This window comes from Orcinus orca, chromosome 9 (assembly GCF_937001465.1).
Source record: "Orcinus orca chromosome 9, mOrcOrc1.1, whole genome shotgun sequence".
In the NCBI taxonomy this organism is placed as follows: Eukaryota; Metazoa; Chordata; class Mammalia; order Artiodactyla; family Delphinidae; genus Orcinus; species Orcinus orca.
In genome coordinates this window covers 73786132-73808171 of record NC_064567.1, presented here as the reverse complement: position 1 = coordinate 73808171, position 22040 = coordinate 73786132, and the positions used below count along the sequence as shown (strand labels likewise).

The 22040-nt window shown below is 40.6% G+C and overlaps 1 protein-coding gene across 1 annotated transcript in view; it reads right to left on the bottom strand.

The window, feature by feature from the left end:
* Nucleotides 1-22040, bottom strand: part of DNAH11 (dynein axonemal heavy chain 11) — a 315752-nt gene that overhangs the window by 95586 nt on the left and 198126 nt on the right. The window contains 5 exon segments of the mRNA XM_049714548.1: nucleotides 466-609; nucleotides 2686-2799; nucleotides 8077-8223; nucleotides 11345-11578; nucleotides 20338-20499. Of these exon segments, the coding sequence (XP_049570505.1) occupies nucleotides 466-609; nucleotides 2686-2799; nucleotides 8077-8223; nucleotides 11345-11578; nucleotides 20338-20499 (801 nt within the window).

Here is a 22040-nt window from a genome sequence, read left to right as displayed (position 1 = left end):
CTACGCTAACCTCCAACTTGGCAAACAGAAATTCTAAGTCTAGAGAACATACAGCAGATTACACTTAGCAAATATGAAGATGATTTTTTTTTTTTAGCAGTTGGGAATTTTATAGCTTTCCTCTCTCTCCTCAAATTGTATGTTTTTTCAAAAATTTATTTTTTTGAAGTATAGTTGATTTACAATGTTGTGTTAATTTCTGCTGAACAGCAAAGTGACTCAGTTATACGTATATATACATTCTTTTCGTATTCTTTTCCATTTTGCTTAATCACAGGACATGGAATATAGTTCCCTGTGCTATACAGTAGGACTTTGTTGTTTATCCAATCTATATATATAATAGTTCTTATCTGCTAATCCCAAAGTCCCAGTCCATCCTTCCCCCACCCCTGCTGTCAAGTATAACCACAGAACTGAACAGAGAAATTGTCGGGATTTTCATGTTGCCGGGCTGCCTGATACCTTTCCCATGAAGACTTTAGCTGCCTTCCAACTCCGGTCTTTTGGCACTCTGCCCCGGGGAGCCAGAAGGACCATCACGGCTGCAGTAACGTTGGTAACTGCATTTGGAGGGTTGGGAAAGGCTTTCAGCTCAGTGAGATTGACCTGAAAAAAAGCACACACACTCTCAAGACCAGGAGAGGTCTGGTTTCTCAAGACCAGCTGTTAGGTCATCAAGCTGGTCTTCAGTGGATGGTCTTTTCCACCCTCTCCTTTCCACACCAGTCTCAGTTGGGCAGTTTTTGCCGCCCACCTGGGGGTCCCACCACCGTGGAACTCCAGGAGGTTCAGTTCTTGCTGGGCGTTTTTCTGGTACTTCGGAAACATCACTGCCCTTTCTGGCTTCCAAGTAAATTTATCTGCCTGATCTACCAGTCCTGCAGAGCCTTGCACACTGAGTCCAGGGAATTTCATAAACATATACGTTTTAAGGTATTTATGGGTCTATCCCACCTATGGAATATATTTGCCTTTTAACCAGACCCTCCCAGAAACAGAGTCCCTTAGTTCAGAGTCTCTTAGTTTTGTTTTTCTGCTTTACATGCACAAAAAACATCTTCTATTACACTATAATGACTGTCAACTGGGAAGATGCCCGCATAGGCTGAACCTCCTTTCTGCGTTCCTCCTTAACCTCCACAGGTCAGAATCTTGATTTACTCAACAGATGGTATTCATGGGATAAACCACCAGTATCAGGACAAATACTTTGGAGCAAGAATTAGTATCTATAAGAAGTATATGTAGGTTCATGATACATGTTTTTTTTAAAAAGGATTTCCTGTGAAATTTCCTGAGCTGTATTATACACTCTTGCTTATAAAGCCTTATCAAATGTTGAACCTGATTCTCCTCCATTACCATAAACTGGCTATTTATTTGGGAAATGGCTGCAAAGAACAGAAAGGGTGTGAAAATAGGAGCAAAAGCAGAAACTTAAAATATGCTAATGCTAACTGAGAGCTGGGTAACCAAGATTCTTTCATCATTTATAAATATACTGAGCTTTACATTTAAGTGATATTAATTTATTTTGACTGAGTATATAATAATATCTTCAGAGGAAAAGTTGCCAGTGCAAAGCACAAAGAAGAAAATAAACATTCTAGTGCTAAGAGGAAAACACAGAATTCCATTACTCAGAAATAATCAGTTACTATTACTCTTTTTTCCCAATTTTTTCCTATGCACAAACATATTCTTATAAAAAAATGTTACACTAAATCGTATTTTATAATCTGCTTTATTCACTTAATACATCATGAACATTTTGCTGCTAGCTAGGATTCAACAATATAATTTTAATGGCAGCAGGATATTTGAATGCAGAATAATCAATCTTCCATCATGGTATACGTATGTTCTTTTAAATTGTTCAGCTTTATGGTAACACTATAAGAAACATCCATGAAGATAATCATTCGCTGTTCACAGTCAAAACTACCTCCTTCAAAAGAATACTTAGAGAAATGAATTGAATATTTCTTTGAAGAGCAGGGAATGTCTGGATCCTTTCCTCTTTGAAGCTGAATTTAAGATCCTCAGGCCTAGTAATGCCCTAGGATCCACCCCAGAGGCCTAGTAGAACCCAGGGGCGAGACCAGCTGTAGGCTCTTAGAATGACATTGCCCATAATTCCATCTCTCCTTCTGACCATCACAGATTATTTTCTCTTATGGGAATTCGAATACCTAGTGAGGTTTTGCTAATAACGTGAAGCCAGGAAAAACGGTGTGGGTCAAACCTAGGTGTCTTTGATTCCAGCCTGTTGCTCTTTTCCTGAGGGTCTCTCATTAATACTATTTTTTTATAGCCAGAGGAAGTAGAGAATCCCTCACTTGGTTCTTAAAGCAACACATAATATGAATCACTGGACTTGGGCCGAATCCAATTGCTAGCAATAGAACTGCCTTTCATAAGAGTATAAACTGCATGGCACTGGAAGTATTCAAAAGGAGACCGCTTGTTGGGGTGAAGAAGGACAAACTCCCGGATGGGAAAGGAAGGTCAACTACAATGATGACCTCAAATATTTGTTTCAACTGTAACATTTAATGGGACTTTCTTTCCTTTTTCAAAACTCTTTGGTTGCATGAATTTCACCCTTAGTTCAGTTATTCAAACTCTAATAACCTCCAAATACTATTTTGAGGAAACCCTGAGCCAAGGAATCATCCTTACCCTGTTGAGTGTATTGAGAGCAGCTGTCGCGGCCACCAGAGCGGGCTCAGCCTTAAGTAAGTCGGCCTCACACTCCTTCTGTTTCTGGGACACTTCAGTCTGAATAGCTGTCACCTAATCAAAGAGGAAAAACACAGAAACCCACATACACAAATTATCATCTCAGATATCTCTACTGAAAAATGCAGGCTGCCTCCAAGGCACTGTTCAATAATTCGTCTGTATTTGAACAGGGGAGGAATTTGTTGTAGAGACTAACTTCCCTTCAGGTACAGTGTATACACAAAGCTTTGCACACACACAAAACACACAACACAAATGGAATCAAATATCAAAATGCTCCAAGACAGGCTCTATCTTAGTTACAAGGTGTCACTAATAATAAATGCAAGATTAAGCAATTCCTCTGTTCTTCAGTTTTCTTTTTCAGCAAGTCCTGAACAAGTGAAAATCCAAGCTGGCTCAGTAACCTAGACCACAAAATATTTTTGCTAAAATTCTCTCATTTTTCCTTACATTTAGCTTGCCTACATTACCTGATTACTCACACTTACATTACCTAAAGGTCACGTTAATTAATTTTTAAGAATAAATGTGAAGCTTTTTTGTTCAACTGGCTAGAAGATATTGTTCTATCCCATGCATGCTTAATCACAGAAAAAATTTTTATGAAGATTAATTCTTGGTTTCTCTAAGGACCTGGTAAGAAACTACAGCTGCAACAACCCAGGTCTATCTTTGGCAATGGGACCGTGATGTTTGCTGTCCGCTCTACTGTTGAGGGTCCAGGGACACTATTCACATGCCAAAGAGGGTCTTGCATTAGCCCCCTGGCATGAACACATATAATATGGATATAGGGAAGCCATGTTGGTAAACTCGAACCAAGCCAAAATGAGAACCTTAGGGGTTTCTATCCTCCTCCCTTTAGAACACTGATAGAACTCGAATGTCCAGGAAGAATAAAATCTTTGTCCTCAGCAGAAATGTGACTTTCAAAGCTGTGGCGCTGGGCACCAGGATCCAGTCAGCATATGGGATGGCTGCTGACGTGATGGGGATTGTGAATGATCAAGTGTGAACAAAAGTGCATTCGTTCAGATGTGTTTGGATTGAACAGGTTTAAAACTGTACCCATAAACGTAAACACTGCTCACAACAAATTTTGTTGTCTACCACAGCTTTATTAGCAGAAATTACCCTTCTCCTGATTAACCGTTATTCTGCTATGTACTGCACCTTTTATGAACATAATTGGTCCATGGTAGATATGTGACCTCCGGCCAATACTTACGGGCTACGGTTAACACCTGTAAGGAAACTCTGCGTGCTTACAGAGAACTGCTCTAAAACCACAATCCTCAAAGCTGCCAGGAATGGACCATGAAAACTCTAAGGATACTATTATACATTTTCAATGCGCTGGAGAATACTGCTACGGATGAAACAGAGACTGTATTTGAGTGAGTTATTACATCAGGCTTATTTATTTTCCTTAAGGATATACTAAATCTACACATGTTGTTTGTGCCCATTTGTAATAACATCATTTTAAACTGGACTCAGGATCATGGTTTTTTAATACCTAGAGAGTATTTCTTCTAAATGCTATTTCTATGAGACTGGGGTCATAGAGTCTTCTCCCTCTAACTCCTTTACTGTTAATGGAGTATTATTCCGTTGGGTAATTTTGATAAACAGAGCAATTTAGAACATTTAATAACTAAAATCCCACAAATGCAAATGAAAAAAATACTCCAGGGGCTTCCCTGGTGGTGCAGTGGTTGAGAGTCCGCCTGCCGATGCAGGGGACACGGGTTCGTGCCCCAGTCCCCGAAGATCCCACATGCGCGGAGCGGCTGGGCCCGTGAGCCATGGCCGCTGAGCCTGCGCATCCGGAGCCTGTGCTCCGCGACGAGAGAGGCCACAGCAGTGAGCGGCCCGCGTACCGGGAAAAAAAAAAAAACAACTCTAGGTTGGTCAACTTATTTCTTATTCCCAATCCCTCTCACCCTAAGTGCAACTACACTAGAGTTGTGAAAATGCTTTGTATCTCAGGGACTTGGGAAGCCTCACTGTGCAATTTCCTCTGCCCTCTCCCACCCCAAACAAGGTTCCTGTGGACTGGTTAGTGAGGCCCAACCTGGAGAAGGTGGAAGAGCTACACAGATGGCTTAGAGTATGTGCTTTCCCTCTACCATCGTCCGTTAAAGCAGATTTTGAGACTGTCCCATTCTTGGGTACACCAGAATTTTTCTGCCCTCTGCTAGTCAAAAGCTCCTTGCAGATGGTTCATGAAATTTAGTGGCGGTCACAAGAGGATAAACTCACAATAACTGCTTGTTTTGGGCTGAACTGTGTCCATTCAAAATTCTCAGGTTGAAGCCTTAACCCCAGGACCTCTGAATGTGATCGTATTTACAGAGAGGGCCTTTAAAGAGATGATTAAATTAAAACAAGCCTGTTAGGGCGGGGCTTAATCTAATCTGACTAATGTCCTTATAAGAGGAGGAAATCTGGTTACACACAAGAGTTGGCAGGGGTGTGTGCACAGAGGGAAGGGCATATGAGGATACAGAGAGAAGGTGGCTGTCTGCAAGCCCAGAGAGAGAGAGAGGCCTCTGGAGAAACCAAATCTGCCAACAGCCTGACCTTGGACTTCCAGACTCCAGAGCGCTGAGAAAATAAATTTCTGTTGTTTAACCCTCCCAGTCCCTGATATTTTGTTATGGCAGCCTTAGCTAACAAGTACATGGCTCTCACCTGTCTTTAAGAAATTCCTGATGGTCCTAAAATTCAGCCCCACCCATCTTTAGAAAAGAAACATTAAAAAACTGAAGATCATTCAAAATCAGGGCGGATGTCCACCTTTTGAAGAGATTATATGAGCTCTGCAATTTGGAAGGCACTTTCACTCATGAGGATTACTATTCAACAAAGAAAGCAGTTTGAAAGGGATCAGAGGATCCTTAGAATTTGGAGCTGATAAGTGAAACAAAGATGGAAGATCTAATTTTCACAAGCTTAATGGTGCTTCTGTTACCTGAGGTCACTGCTGGCGATGCCCATGATTTGAACAGTCCTCGATGATTTTATAAACTTGAAGCAACAATTTCAACCAGCTTCTCTACATGGGTTGTCAAGATGCACAGCAAGACAGCCTCTAAACCCCAGTATCTGTTTAGCCATATCAAATGTGGCAACATACTTTTGTTATTTTTTAATTACTTCTTAAGTATTAAATCTTGAGACCCCAATTTCATAGAATCACAGAGACCATATACACCCTTTTTTAATAACCACATAGAATCTAGCACGTTGATGAACATATGACCAATGTGAGCCCACAGCACATACTTGGTCTTGATTAATTCCTTGACTCTACATAGTTTAATTACAAATAGATTCTCCTTCCATGACCACCAACTTAAAAGAGTTCTTTCTACCATAACATCACTTGACTTTCATCATAGCCTTATCGCTAACCCAAAATACCTTGTCTATCAACAGGTCACTTGTCTCCTGTCTTTCCCATTACAATGTAAGCTACGTGCAGGCACCTTGCATATCATATACATATATCCTCAAGAACCTAGAAAAGTGCCAGGCAAAAAAATAGGTGCTCAGACAATATTTGTTATTTATAACTAAATTAAGCCTCATGGATAAAATGAAAATAATTTTAAGTATTATTTTTATTTCTTGGTACGGATTAGATATACAAAATACTATGTGTCCTTTCCATGTTTGGAGAACTTCATGAAACAACCTGTCAGATGAGTTCTAATTTGCTAAAACATTTTCCCCCATTTGTAAGGATAATTTTGACTTAGAAAGTCACATGCAAAAATGTGAAAAGTCCTCCAGAGTACTTGTCATGTTTTAAGATCTGTAGAGATGGGTTATGATATAGTAATTATTGGAGTATCACAAATTTGTGTAATGCCTGAAAAACATCCCCCGGGTGGAATTAGCTTATGATAATCACACCATGTGTGAGACCTAATTACTTAAGATAAAAATATACTTTTGGGCTTCCCTGGTGGCGCAGTGGTTGAGAGTCCGCCTGCCAATGCAAGGGACGCGGGTTCATACCCCGGTCTGGGAAGATCCCACATGCTGCGGAGCGGCTGGGCCCGTGAGCCATGGCCGCTGAGCCTGCGCGTCCGGAGCCTGTGCTCCGAAACGGGAGAGGCCACAACAGTGAGAGGCCCACGTACCGCCAAAAAAAAAAATATATATATATATACTTTTAAGGATATCTTCCATTTACCTGAAACTCAATGGAAATATTTATTACCAGAATTAGGAATCATATGCCTCTTGGCCATGCCAAACATGCCTTATCTTTAACTTCAAAAATAAGTTTAAAAAAAAATCATTAATTTAGCATTTTGACTTTCACTATGCTTTTAAAGTCTTTAGCTGTGCAAGTTAAAGGCAAACATGCTCAATACACATTACAACAAAAGGAAAACAACTCAACTGCCTATTAATGAACGGCAACATCACTGGTAAAACACAGATATTTTCTCATATCGTTAATGCAGAATAATAGCATAATGGCTGCTGATTCCCAGGCTATGCGACTCATAATTTACATTTTTTAATTAACTAAGCCCTGATTATAATCTTTTGTCTAAAATAAGATAACTGACCTTGCACATATACAGTCGTTCAATTTTTAAACAAATATTTAGTAATCATTCTGTTTGCTATAGTCCTTTTGGGAAGTGAGATACACAAAAATAAAATACCTTCTACTTGGAGCTGAAGTTTTGGTAAGAGAAGATGACAATATAACATATTTATTTCAGAATTACTGGAAACCCAAGTACAAAGAAAGCAGAAGCTATATAATCTTAAAAGTAATTGTTTCCAACAATAAAACATCATACAGAATGCCAGGGCCTCCACTGACTGAAAAAGAACAAATTTAGCTTAGGATATAATAATAAACTCAAGTTGTGTTATTAAAATGCAAAATTCGAAAACCGTCTTGCAAAGTGACGGAATGGGCTTTGTTAACAATTGAGTTGTTCAATTTGCCTAAAAACTGAAAAGCTTTAGAAACCTCCGGAGGTGACTTCCTGACCTTTACTGTATTACAAATAGGCCTGGTGTTCAAGATCCACATCCATTATATGCTTGAATGAGCTCAGTATTTATTGTTCTTTCATATCATTAAAAGAGCTAAAAGGTTGGGAAAATGCATAATGTAAAGAAAGGTCAAGTGGTAATCACGGTGTGAAATGCTGTTACATGTGTAACTATAATAATTCTTTAGATTTTACGCTCCCTGGAGAGGAAGTTGTTCAAAACTGTTCACCTACAAAGGTTTATTTTGTGCTAAATATAGCTCTGTACTCTAAATGGTGGAATGAGCCTGACCTTTCTCTCTTCGGTATCCGCGATGGCCTTTTCCCGGCTCACTTTCTCCGTCTGAAGCCCGATCTTCGTGATCAGAGCTTCAGCATCGTGATTCCTCAGTTGTAACTCAGCTTCCTGAGAGGCAAGTCTGGCTTTCAGATCCCCTACCTAAAGGAAAAGTCATGACTTTGAAGAAACTGGTGTCAATAACAACAAACATCAGATATAGCTTATTTTTTTAAGTGAATTCAGGGGTGCCTAGCAATTTCTATCTTGGTTCTTCTTCTACCCTGATTTGACTTTAATTCCATGTGAAAAAATGCAGCCCCTGTGTTTAAAAAAAAATGCATTTCTTTTTAAACACAGGAATCAACAGAATAATGTTTCGAATGGTTTTGCGGAAAAAGTCATTAACTTAATGTCAGCACCAACCAGACATTTATCTTCTCAGCTCAGGGAAGCACCACCAGCTGTCCCCACCTGAGCACATGTCACCCGAGCATGTGTCATTCATGCCCCCGTGGGGTATAAATATTACTGTTTGTGTGTGGGGGGGTTTTTTTTAAATCACAAAAAAACAATCACAACCATTTATTTTGACTCCATTGCTAAAAACACTTCAGGAATTTCATCTTGTGGAACCACACTCCACTGCTATATCCAAGGATGCCTGTAACCTCCCCGCCAACATGGGTTATTTACACTCTACCCTAAAAGGCACAGCTGGTACTGTGACTGCTACCTGTACTACTAGAGTTTAAGCTAAGACTGATTTTTTTAGCCTCTTTATGAACTCAGGGTCACACTGCACAGTGATGTTTGCTTCTCTCTTCTTTTTAGCCGTGTGAAACTAGTCACATGTTAGACCATAATCAAAATCATCATCCAAGAGATTAGGAGGAAACTTATTTCGAGCCCTGATTTCAGTCTCTAAGGAAGCTGTTAAGTCTGAAATATCGAAAGCAACTCAAGCCCTGGATGCGAGCCTTATGGATGAAGAGAATTCACTTGGGCTCTCTATTATGACCTACGCTAAATCTGCAGAGGGGCTACCTGGCTAAAGAAGGGGTTTAGGGCTTTGCTGCAATGCATGAACAGCGCTACGGTTTGGACATATTTCAGACGGCATGGATATCCAGCTCTGCGGGACTGCTGCAAGGGCACACGCTCCAAGATGAAGACACATTGCTCTGCACACCACCTGATCTTACACTGTCAGGCTTTCTGGTTGTCCACATAGGAGACTACGCTTCCTCTTCAAAATAAATTGATTTTAAAAACTCTTAAGGTGCTATTAGATATTCCAACCACATGCACAAACACCTAATGGCAAGAACTCATCAGTAGTCCTTCCATCAAGACTTTGTGTATCTTCTCAGACCTTCTGCCTATTGTTTATAGCTGAGGGGGAATAAGGAAACCCCAAACAGCTGTGAACATGGCAGGCACCCCCTTTCTTTCTTCCTCTCCCCAACCCCCAGCTCAACAACACACAACTGAGATGACTGTCAGGAAACCACAGACTTTCTCTTCTTCTTCTCTGTGACTGAGATGCTGCCACCACTGAGATGAACCAGGATGCTACTCCCCGTGCTTTAGTCTCTGTCATTTGGGGAGAAAACTCTCGCAGTGTGGCAGAGGCCCCACCGGTATTGAGTTCACTTTAGCCAACACTGTCATTTCGTGGGGCAAAGTCAACAGGCTCATTTGGGGTCATCCTTCAGAGGGACATAAATGCTCTGGGATACAGATCTCTTCCACTTTTAGCTTAACAGGACTCCTAGCAAAAAGTCTTTACTAGGGAAAAGGGTTTTGATTCAAGTGAGATGGAACTGGAGGGACAGGGAGAAGGAAGACAAATGAAAGAGAAAGGCAAAAAGAGTAAGATAAAACATTTATAAAAAGAGAGAGCAAAGAAAGACATTCTTTGAAAGTGAAAGAAAAGATGCACATATAGGAATATATTCTTTGGGGGTTTTCCAGCAACTATTCTTTGCAACACTCAGTCTTGGAAACTGTCGTGTAAACCTCCTCACTCTGGTTTCTCTTTCCCAATCGTGGTCCATCTACTCACTGCTCAGCACAGATCACAGTGTTTCACCGAAGAGCCATTCCTGGTGTATGAAATGAAGGGGGAAAGAGGCAAGTGATGCTTTGGCCTTCAGACATACTTGAAGCACATGGCCAGAGAGTCCTTCAGGGTGAAAGTCACCATCATACACTCCCCCAACCAGGTTCTGTCTCATTTCCAGCCTAGGCATGGATGGGCCACCAGTACTCTTGGGGGGGGGGGGGGCGGTGAACTGGCCCAATTTCTTGAAAAGCATATGGGTGTACAGCCTGATGACAAATACTCTGAAAAGGCCCTGGGAGTTTCTGGCCTTGAGGTGACCACCAGTGAGGATTGTTTTCTTCCTCTAGCTCTAGAGTCTGGCTGGCCCATCTCCAAAGTCTTTGTCTTTTCTCATTCTAATTCCTTTTACTAGTCACAGAGAGGCAGCTTGGAACTATGGGCTTTACATAGATCTGGGCTCCAACTCAAAACTCATGGGCTCTGTGGCCTTCAACTCTTGAAGCCTCATGTGTAAAATTTCAGTAGGAACACCTACTTCATATACTTGTTTGATTTTTAACCATAAAATCTGATAATACGTGTGCAGACCCACACATGATTAACATCCTATGCAAATTCCCTCCTGATTGACTCCAGGAGGTTAGAGGTGCCGTCCTTCAAGGTAGTGGAGGCGTTATGGTTGAGGATGAAAGCAACACTGGATATTTTCACCTAAGAGAGATAGTGGCTAAAGGGAGCAGATCAGACACCAAGGCCAGAGAAGACTGCTATACTTAGGGACCCCAATCCCAACACCCTTTATCACAGCATCGGCCAGGAAACGCTGCCTTCACTGGGGGTTGAGAATCTGAGACCAAGAGGGATCTGATTTCCATTGTCCTGTGACAAAGTTCCTGATGATAAGCCCAGAGCATCAAAGCAGTGGAAGAGGAGAGGGGAACCAGCTGTGCCTGTTCTGTTCAACATCTCGACACTGCCCGGCACGGAGTCAGGCCAACAACGGAAGGGCTCTCTCCAAACCAGCTGTGATGGTGTAACTGGCTGATCCCTTTTCAGCCTTAGGAAAGCAGGAACTGTGTGTTCTCTATATCATTAAACTGTAAATTTTAGCACGATACATCTTACAAGTAGGTTAAACTGCTGCTTCAAAAGCAAAGGTATTTTTTAATTTTAGGAGCGTTGATTTCACTCAGTAGTAACATACCCGGGTCATACCTGAGAGGCTGTGGTTTGTAGCTTCCGGATGCCATTCACCAAGTGCTCTTTCTTCTGGGATATCTCGTTTTGCTTCTTCTTCAACAGGTTTTTAAACAGTGATATTTGTTCCAGAAAACTCTTTGGGGTGGTATAGTTGTGTCTTCTCTCATTCTGGTAATACCTGGTACTCATTTCATTTACGCTGGTATGAACGTGTGCCATGAAGAGGCTAATAGAATCTTTATCCAGGGGCTGAAACATACACATGGCAATTCACATGAAATTCTCTCAAATGAAAAAAAAAAATGCAAATTTATAAAAGAAGAAAAATCAGCGAAATTATGCAGTATTTATTTTCTAAAAGCCAGAACAGCTTAGTTTCTAGGAAAACTTAGTCTTTCAGAGATGTCCACGGGATTGGAGAAATGACAAGAAACCTTCCAGCTTAGTAACCTCCTCTTGCCAAGTAGGCCAAAGGATTTATATGTGCTCCACATACCAAAACCAAAAGCCAAGATGGAACACAAGCACTGCTTTTCACGACTTGATTTTTATCAAGCGTGTGCAAGAGAAAATGGAGAAACTGAGACACAGTACTCAGAGTAGTATTTTTGGTGTTGCTTTCAAGCTAAACGTCAGCCAAAGAAAACCAACAGTCACTGAAAAAAAAAATAGGTTAAACTGAGAAATACACAGTTTTATGAGAACCCATGTGGAAACAAACTGGAGGATAAGGTATAAAAGTCACTGCTCCTGGGAGAAAAATAGTATGATTATATGTATTCTCATTTGAAACAAACAAAAAATTGAGCAACTCTACTTTGAAGACTTACTGGAGAACCCCCCACTAGACATTCTTTCCATTTTGTCCTCTCTGACTTTTGAAGTAGTTCCCTTTTTAATTTGTGGAGTCACATCTCCCACATTTTAATGATTATTTATTGCATTCTGTAGGAGATGAACCAGGTTCAATTAATCAACGGGAGCCTAAGAATCAATTAATATGAATTAAATGAGCTACACCAACTCTTAGGAAAGTCACACATAATTTACCAAAGTGTTGTCAATAAAGCTTAGACAGCTTTGGGGAAATTGCACACAAGTGGCTGGTGATGCAGTTAAACGTTTCAGACCTGCGCCATTAATATCACAACCTGGGGTGCGAGCAGAGACAGGCCGATTCTTGTCAGAGAAGAACGGGCTCCAAAGCAATTTCTAAACACTTGGCTCTCCAACCTCACGGAAAACGCTTGACTGGGTTTAAAATATGTACATACCGGACTGTTCTGCATATTAAAAATCCACTGCGCTAGTAACGAAAATGTTTTTAAAGCAAAAGTTAAATACAGAATGATACAAATCCTGAATATTCTTTGTTTCTACTAGATCTGAGACGTATGTACATTATCAAATAGTGAATTCAGAATATAAATTTATAAGGAAGTTAAGCAACACCATATAAATATCCCCTTAGGGATTTTATTTTTTAGAGAACTTGACTACAATATAAACATGGGCAGAAATTTATGCCTGTCCTGTGTTGTTTTAATGAGACTAAAAGCCAGCATGTATATTTCTAAAATATAAATATGTCCCCAGCCAAGTGCAACCTCCTTGCAGAAAAGAAAAACAAAACCAAACCTGGCCTCTGCCCAACCATGATCCTATGAGGAGGCTCCTCGGCTGCCCTGAAAAGCTTTCTTTAACAACAGTTTCATTTGTAAATCCCCGATGGAAGAAGTGGTTTCCGGTAGAGCTAGAAGTGGCCAGAGACAACTTGTCTCAATGGGGCAAAATAACTATTGTTATCGGACTTAACAAAATGGCACAGCATGGGAGACTTGCAGAGCCAGGGAGCAGCTGGTTGTAATTCACACTGTTTTTCAGAAAACTCTAATCGTTCCAGAACAGACCTCTTTGATGACTGGTCTTCCCTGCATTCTCAATTTGTCACTTTCTCTTATGATAAGGTCAGTAGTGACAGCACTTCCTGACATTAACAGCTGTGGCTTTTAAAAGGGTCATTGTAGAACTACTAATTGCAGTAATTTCATTAGCATAAATTATTTATTCTGCCATTCATTTATCTCCAGTTTTCTTTTGGGGGGGTGGCAGTGTGGGGTGGGGGGGTGACCCGGGAGGAGATGGCTGCCTGTGCTGGTGCGGCTACAGTAATGGGGATGCGATGCTGCATTTTCACTTTTAGAGCTGGGAGTGGAGAACCTCATTCCTGCTACATTTGGCCCCTTAATGAAAACCGGTTGATCCCATTTGTAGTCAATTTACAGCCAATCATGGTGAAAGCAAAAATAAAAATAAGCAAAGTGCCAGTATCCAATGGTTATAAATCCAAGGTTTCCCCACTAAGATGCTTTGGAAAACACTGCTGAAGCCAATGCATAATCGAATGCAAAGAAGAAACTGTTTTTTCCTCACATTAAGAAAAAGTGTTTAATTTCTACTCTCTGTGATGGCTCACTGTAAGCACAGAAACACAAACAAACCTCTTCTACTTGGTGTCCTGGCTCTCCAGCAGGGGCAATCGCTGCCACACCAAGTACCCTGGCCACCTGACTCTTCAAGCAAATGCCCAGCATGTCCCCGTGGTTGAAAATGACAGCAAAATTTGAATGAAAACCAACGCCTGGAGGCCAGAATGAAATCAAACACTTTAAGTGTTACATAGGATTTTACACCTTCCCAAGACCAGCAAAGATGACTATATATCTGTACTTTTGAATTCAGTCTTTCAAGAGTATTGTATTCAAGGAAGGGAAAGGAGGCAGATTAAAAAAAAAGAAAATCGTTTCCCTTTCAAGTTTTTTTCTTTTTTAATACATTTATTTATTTAATTTATTTATTTTTGGCTGCGTTGGGTCTTCATTGCTGCTCGTGGCCTTTCTCTACTTGCGGCGAGTGGGGGCTACTCTTCGTTGTGGTGCGCGGGCCTCTTATTGCGGTGGCTTCTCTTGTTGCGGAGCACGGGCTCCAGGCACGTAGGCTTCAGTAGTTGTGGCACGTGGGCTCGGTAGTTGGGGCTCGCAGGCTCAGCAGCTGTGGCGCATGGGCCCAGCTGCTGCACGGCATGTGGGATCTTCCCAGACCAGGGCTGGAGCCACGTCCTCTGCACTGGAAGGCGGGCTCTCAACCACTGCACCACCAGTGAAGCCCTCCCTTTCAAGTTTAACTTGGGATAATTTTGTAACGTATAATGTCATACACCTACTGTCCATCTTGGTAGTTTATCTCAGAAATTATTTCTATGCTAATTTTTCACAGCTTTACTGAAGTATAATATACAAAACTGTACATATTTAATACCTATGTTAATTTTCAATAATTCAAAATCTATTTTTATTTTTTTAATTTCATTTTTTCTTTTTTTTTTTTTTTTACAGTAGGTCCTTGTTATCTGTTTTAAATATAGCAGTGTGTACATGACAATCCCAGACTCCCAATATATCCTATTTGTACTTTTTAGCTCCTTTTGGGTCTGGTCAAAGTAGAGAATCTCTTAGATACTGTGGTTGTAAGTTTGGTTTATTAAATAACAAAAATTTAATAACGCACAAAATGGCAGTATTATATTTGAGCTCCTCTCCTAAACTACTCATAGTGCTAATAGGCTCCCAGGAAAAAATTGTGGAGGCAGCCAGGAATGCGGGGTTTGAATCCTAGGACCTGGGTTAGATTTCCAGTTCTGTCAAATTGGGCAAGTTATTGCATTCCCTATACTTCCTACTGCCCACAAAATCAACAGTTAGACTTTCCTCACTCCTTTTTACTCTATTTCTTGTCTTCCTTTCCTTTTACTCCTCCTTCGGAAGAGGCAAACGTTTGTGCAACAGTCCAGAGCAGGATTTAAGAATATGAGCTCTGGCATGAAAGTGCTGAATGGGCCCCTCACCTGCTTAAGGATCTTGCGCTTATGGCTGCCAGCCTCTCACCTGTACAACAGGGAAACCAGTGGTCCCTGCTTAGAAGGTTGGTGATGAGAGGTGGGAAATAATGCAAATGCAGGGCAGGTGTTACCCTGCTCTTGGTGATGGTAGTAGTACCAACAGTAGTCCCAGGAAGATTCCCACCAGACAGAGCAGCCACAAGTGTTAAATGCAGAGTGTTCTAAATTACATGCTGGTTTTTTGTTTTTGTTCGCTACTTTGGTGACGGCATTTTATTGTTAGTTTGTTCGTGTTTTTTATTTTTCCCTTTAAACTTTAGAGACCAAGCCTGGGTTAAAGGCAAGTTTAAGTCCAGCATAAGCTAGCAATCTTCCAGATGAGTTTCCAATCCTCGAAAGAGGTAGCCTTCAATGGCTTACTGACGGAACATTAAAACAAAGATGCTAGTTGAGGACTAGGGGCATGGGGAGGAAAGATGGAGCCCAGCTTCCCCTCTCAGAGCAAGCAGACAAGGCAGGAGATGGATCTGGGGAGGCCAGCACTGTAGGAAAGCCACAAAGCTATAACTAGGATGTAGCGATGCCTCCATTTGATTTAGCTAAACTCTCAACTTCACAGCATGTCCAAGTTCCTGCGCAGCTATAAAAACTGGACCCTACTTTCCAGGTAGAGGGGATTCCTAAAGTTTTCATAACTGTAAAAACCATGGAAAGCAGCATTCTACTGCTTTTTGCAATTCTATCCTAAATTTAAGTAACTTGCACAGAGCAAGAAATGTACAGCGAACAGTATGTTAGTGCGCATGTGCAAAGGAGAAAGCGGGCTGAAGAATGGGGAATATATGAACCACCACCTGGGCCTTCTCTCATCTGTTTGAATATAGGTTTAAGCCAGTATGAGATTTAGGCAGATTCAATAGAAATTTGGTTGCACTTGTTTTTGTCTTAATCTTTTAAAATGATTTCAGTATTCCTCAGAAAGAGGATATTTTTCACAAATTCACAGAATTTCTATTGTACAAGGTTATCTTTCCACTTTTGAAATTCATACTGAATAACCCTCACTTATATTTCAAAGCAAGAACTGCGCTTAAAACCATTAACAGAAATGCTGCTGCTAACGTACCTATCACTAACAAAGTGCTGTTAACTATGCTTCATGCTTGGCCTAAGGTTTTAAAAGGAAGCTAGAGACCAGTCATGAAATCAGTCTTTGAAATACAGCAGTACAATAACTTTCCTCCTTGAGTGGACATTTTCCCATGATTGGTTTGGAACATGGTAGGAGAATATGCCATTCTTATGTTGCCAAACCTTCAACAAGTTCTGGATGGAAGAGGTGGCAGCATGTGAAATAAAGTCATTTTATTGATAGAGCCGATGATATTGAGCTTGTGTAACTATCTTGAGGTATCACGGCAAAAGGACAGAGAATTTTTACTTGCCAGTTGGACCACGTGACTGAAAAGGATGGGCATGGGCTTCTCCATCTTGCTCAGACCTTTTTTTTCTACTCCTGAAGCAAATCTCACTCCTCAGAGAACTCGTCTTTTCACCTCCATTCAATAATTTCTCTTTTCATCAAGCCCTGCTTTCAAGTAGGTCAATTATTCATTTTGACTTGAAAAATCAAAAATATTACTTATCTTTTTTTAAAATAGGACTTATTCAATTTTAAAAAAATTTAATTTGTTTTTGGCTGCATTGGGTCTTCGTTGCTGCGCGCAGGCTTTCTCTAGTTGCGGCGAGCAGGGGCTACTCTTCATTGTGGTGCGTGGGCCTCTCATTGCGGTGGCTTCTCTTGTTACGGAGCATGGGCTCTAGGCATGCAGGCTTCAGTAGTTGTGGCTCGCAGGCTCTAGAGCGCAGGCTCAGTAGTTGTGGCACACGGGCTTAGTTGCTCCGCAGCATGTGGGATCTTCCCGGACCAGGGATCGAACCCGTGTCCCCTGGGTTGGCAGGCGGATTCTTAACCAGTGCGCCACCAGGGTAGTCCCATTTCTTATCTTTTAACACCTGTTTCTCCTTCCTTTTTTCCTGGATTTTCCTAACTGGGACCCATATACTTCTCAACAAGATCTCCTCCCAATTATCATTTGTAACCCAATTCCCACGGATGGCTGGAGGATATCCTCTCCCTCCTTACACTGTGTCTTTCCATCTCCATTTCCAAATCTCCTATGAGGAGTGTATGTTGACACAAAGTCTTCAGATAAATACCTAGTGATACTTCAGTGTCAAACTATTTTTGGTCATTCTGTCAGCTGTCATTTTAGTTCAATACCAGGTAACAGAAAAGTAGCACAAACATTAACTTAGACTTAGTCAGTCCACACCCCTGGGTGCTGAGTGTGTACTACCTGAAAATTATATGTCAACACACACAAAACCGCTTGCCTTTAATGAATCCTTTCTCTGGCTAAAGGGGGGGGGCACCTTGTATAAGTACCTTACACTCAGCAAATGAGGCCAATAATTAAGAAGTGCTAAATTATGCTGACAACTCTCAGTCTTAATAGTGGAAATTAAAACTAAGAAAGTGATCAAATTAGTGCTCATTCAAAAAATGTAAAAGCTGTTTTTGACCTCTACTGAAAAGGCCCCACGCATTTGGAGAAGAAGGTGGACACGTTGCGCTCTGAATTATAATTATTGCTCCTGAGTAACAAATTAGGAAGGTGGGAAAGTTAAATAAGCACACAGCACTGGAACGAAATTGACTAATTTGTTTCCAGGCATAATTCAGCTCCTTAGAAATGGGAAAGTGCTTTTTAAATTCCTATTTGGCACCCAGCATCCTATAGGAGGCATCATGATACCGCCAAATAGAGCTGAGGACCTGCGAGGAGCCCTCTGGACTTAAAATGATGCAAGTCCTGCCTCATCCAGTAGATGTCAATGGTCACTGGCGTATCAAAGCTCCTTCAGGAGGAGCTGTTTTCTAAGTGGCACCTACTCTGACGGGAGAGAGTCTGCACCAGAGCAGCAAAGGCAAGGGGCTTAAAGCACTGCGCCAGACACTAAATTAAACCACACCACCGGCTCTGATTTCCTCCCATTTGAGAAATGAACATTAAGAAACAAAGCTTGCTGGTCCTTTTCTCTTCCTTACCAAGCCAGCCTAATCAAATGATCTGGATGAAACAGAATTTTGCTACCAAAAGATATATACAGGCTCTCTTCCTCTTAGTAAAGTGGCATTCTGAATGCTTCTTGTAGTTATTAGAAGACAAAATAATTCCCTACATAATTCCAGAAATGCAGTGGACCTAGCAATAGCTGAAGAAATTTGTGCTAGTAACTGACCATCATTAGTCATATTTAATGGTTTTCCAGATTTTAAAGTAAAAAATATTTCGGGTAGACTTTATGTAATGCTAGCGTTAGTCTCCACTAAATGGGGTTCCTCTGACTCGAGGAAGACACATAATGTGGAGAACAGCATTTCAGACAGAAATCAATCACTCCTGTGACAGTCTACTACTCTGTTCATGGGAACAAATTTACATATATTTCCCTAAATGTAAGAAAAGCTTTGCAGTGTCCCCCAACCAGTGGGGAAAAAGTGAATATCACTTAAAAAAATAGAACCACACATTAATATTACCCACTCTTTACCCCCCCAAATCCTGATGATGATGTTGTTTTAAAGGTCTAGGTAAGTTCATTCAATGTTAGGGGTGAGTGTAGAGACAGGCAAGAGAAAGAACTTTCTGGATATGAAGAAAACAGTGAAATAGAGTTCATTTTTTTTCATTAATTTATAGAAATGTTTTAAGTGTGTGTGTGGAGAAAAGCAAGAGGAGGTATTTGAATATGATAAAACCTCTATCATATACATCTTTTAGATATTGCATAACAGTTCTTCCCTGGCAATCCAGCAGTAAGTAATTAGATTAATAGACATTTTGGAAAATACAATAAACCATATATGATAAAGCTGTATATATTATGTATATAAAATATACATATAAATATAAATATGCAATAAAGCCAGCTGCATTACAAATCATTAATTGAAAAAGTAAATATGCCCAGATTTCTAACCCTCTGGCCACCAAAAGATATAATAGTCAACGAAATGTGAAAGGACTGCTTTGGAAAAGCAGCAGTTACGGCTTTGGGAGGAAAGGAGGCTACAGCAGGTTGTCCCTGTTCACAGCAAAGTTTCAGCTGGAAAGAGCCATCACTCCTTACATATCCCTGATTTTATTTTTGGCTCTGAGAATCACTCTTCCTGCCTGAGTTATTCTAGGCACCTTTCGACTTATCACTCCAAGGAATCAGAAGACAAACCTCCCTGGGAAATGTTCACAATCACCATCCATCCAAACTTTCCCATCAGAAAAGTGCTTGATGGATGCACAACTTCATTTCCAGGAGGTCTAAATGACACCTTCACATCTATTGGTACATTCCTTTTTCACTTTGAATCTGAATGCTTGAAGTGGTTTCTTTTTTTCTTTTTTTTCGTTTCATGCAACTTTTTAAAAAGGCAATAGGAGGTGGAAATTTCAACATGAGCAAATGACAAACATAATCTATAAAACATACACCCATAAAACAAAGAAGCATATACATTAGTTGACTTAGTGATTGCAAAATATATGGGGCCTGATTTTTCACCTATCAATACCATAATGAGAAAAATCACAATGAATTGTCTTACGTTGTTAAGAACAAGCATTGCATGGCTAGGGGTGCCTACTTTTTTGTTTAGTTGTGAATGTAAAGGATTTATATTCAGTAAGTTCTGAATATCCTGGCCTTCTGGTGAGTCAGTGGATGAGTAAGAACTCACGTGCTGTTTGTGTCTGAGTGTGTGTGTGTTAGTGTATATGTGTGTCTGTGTGTGTGTTAGTGTGTATGTGTCTCTGTGTATGTCTGTGTGTATCTGTGTGTGTGTGTATGTACCTCAACCAGATACAAAAAGATCAGCCATCATATTCAGGAAAATGTAAACTCACAAAGATGATCTTATCATCTTGAACAAACAAGGACAGCTTTCTGCTAGGAGGTGTATTTTGGAAATGTTTTACTGAGGACTTGGGTCAGTGAGAGTGTGTGTGTTTGAGAGAGAGAGAGAGATTCAGAGGCTGACACGGCATACCTCAATTCCCTTGGTTTCCTCAATGAACCTCCTGCTGACTGTGACCAGAGCCTCCTGGGGCCAAGCATGGAACCAGTCAACAGCCGTGCAGTTAACCAGGGCTGGGAACTTCCGAGCTCTACTTCTCAGCGTGTGACCAACCGGAGAGAAACACAAAATGATCTGTGGAGACACGGGGGCAGGGCAAAACCAGGAGGGTGATGAGTGAGCAAAGAATTACACCGCGACCCTGGACAATGAAAGAAAGGAGTGCAGCCAACCGTGACATTAAACTAGCCTAAAGCACCACAGAGTGGAAAGCAACATTAACCTCCTTGCAAATCAAAGTACAAACCTGCCCCACGGAACATACAGAAACAGTGCTGTGTGCTTTCCTTAAAACTGGTCCCTCTCCTTCTAAACATTTTTGATGATCATCAAGCATAGTGGGAAATTCATTCTTTTCTATCACACAAGTTACATTATGACAATTAAAAATAAAAACCAAATCTCTATGATAAAATAATACCAAGACTATCATCTGCTGTCTCCTATTCTGTAATTCACCAGTCTCCATAAAACTCTGTAAGATACTTTTAAGAAAACAGTTTTATCACATTCAATGTTTACTTTGTTTCCACTTAAAATAAAATACATTCACTGGAGTTCATACTTAACATTTTTAAAGGAGTAAAAATTTCAGTTTATACATGATCCTGATGAGAAATTTGTAAGTTTTCAAAGTTTTATTTAAGTATTTAATGACTTAAGAGTTAAATTGGAAAGTTTCCATACTCTTTAGTGACACAGGGCTGCTTTCTGTCAGGAGTGCCTGAGTTCAGCTGTGACATGTGTCACAGAAGCTCAGTGAGGGAAGCAGGTTATCAGGACTTCAGTGGGTCTGAATATCCTTTCTGGGCTCGTCAGATGTGGTGCCCTGTGTAAAGTACTAGCACAGAAGAGGTGTTTAGGGAGCTCCGTTTTTGTCCTCTGTCTTCTCTCCCAAGTCACTGTGGACTTGAGGGCACTGGGGAGACTGATGCCAACTGGGGTAAGGTCTGAGGATGAGTCTTGGTTTCCTTTTTTCTAGACGCGGCTTGCACTTGATGATGTGAAACAAAGCTCTGCAGTTCTTTCAATGAAGTCTCTCACGCTTTGAGATAAGGCAACTAACAAAATCACTTTTCAAGGGATATATTTTTTCCACATAGCATTTTAAAATTCATGTCATAAAAATCATAAAAATATGTGAAACCATATATTCTCGTTTAACAGGTGTTTTTACCATATTAATTTTATATACTATGGCTCTTCAACGACTCAAGAGATGAATCCTAAGATCTAAAATGATTTTCAATAATGCATAAGCTGACCGATTTCTTTTTTATATTCAAGAGTCTAGTTACAAACTGAATAACTGCTGTAATATTGCATGTGCTAAGTTAACAAGCCTCAGTTACAAGGCAGAATTTTCACTTACATCTCAGTGTTTAAGTTTCTCCTAACTGCCTTGTCTCCCCATACATGAGTATTTCTCCTTAATGTCCTAGAAGTTGGTTTTCTGCACCCAACTTACCTCTCATTCATGACAATTTTAGAGACTTCATTTATACATAATTGTAGCAAAGGGGGGGGGAAGCATCATTTATTTGAGGTCCTAAATATTTTCATCACTTCTACACTTACTCTGTTTCTACACTTACTACCGGCATACTATCAGGTCT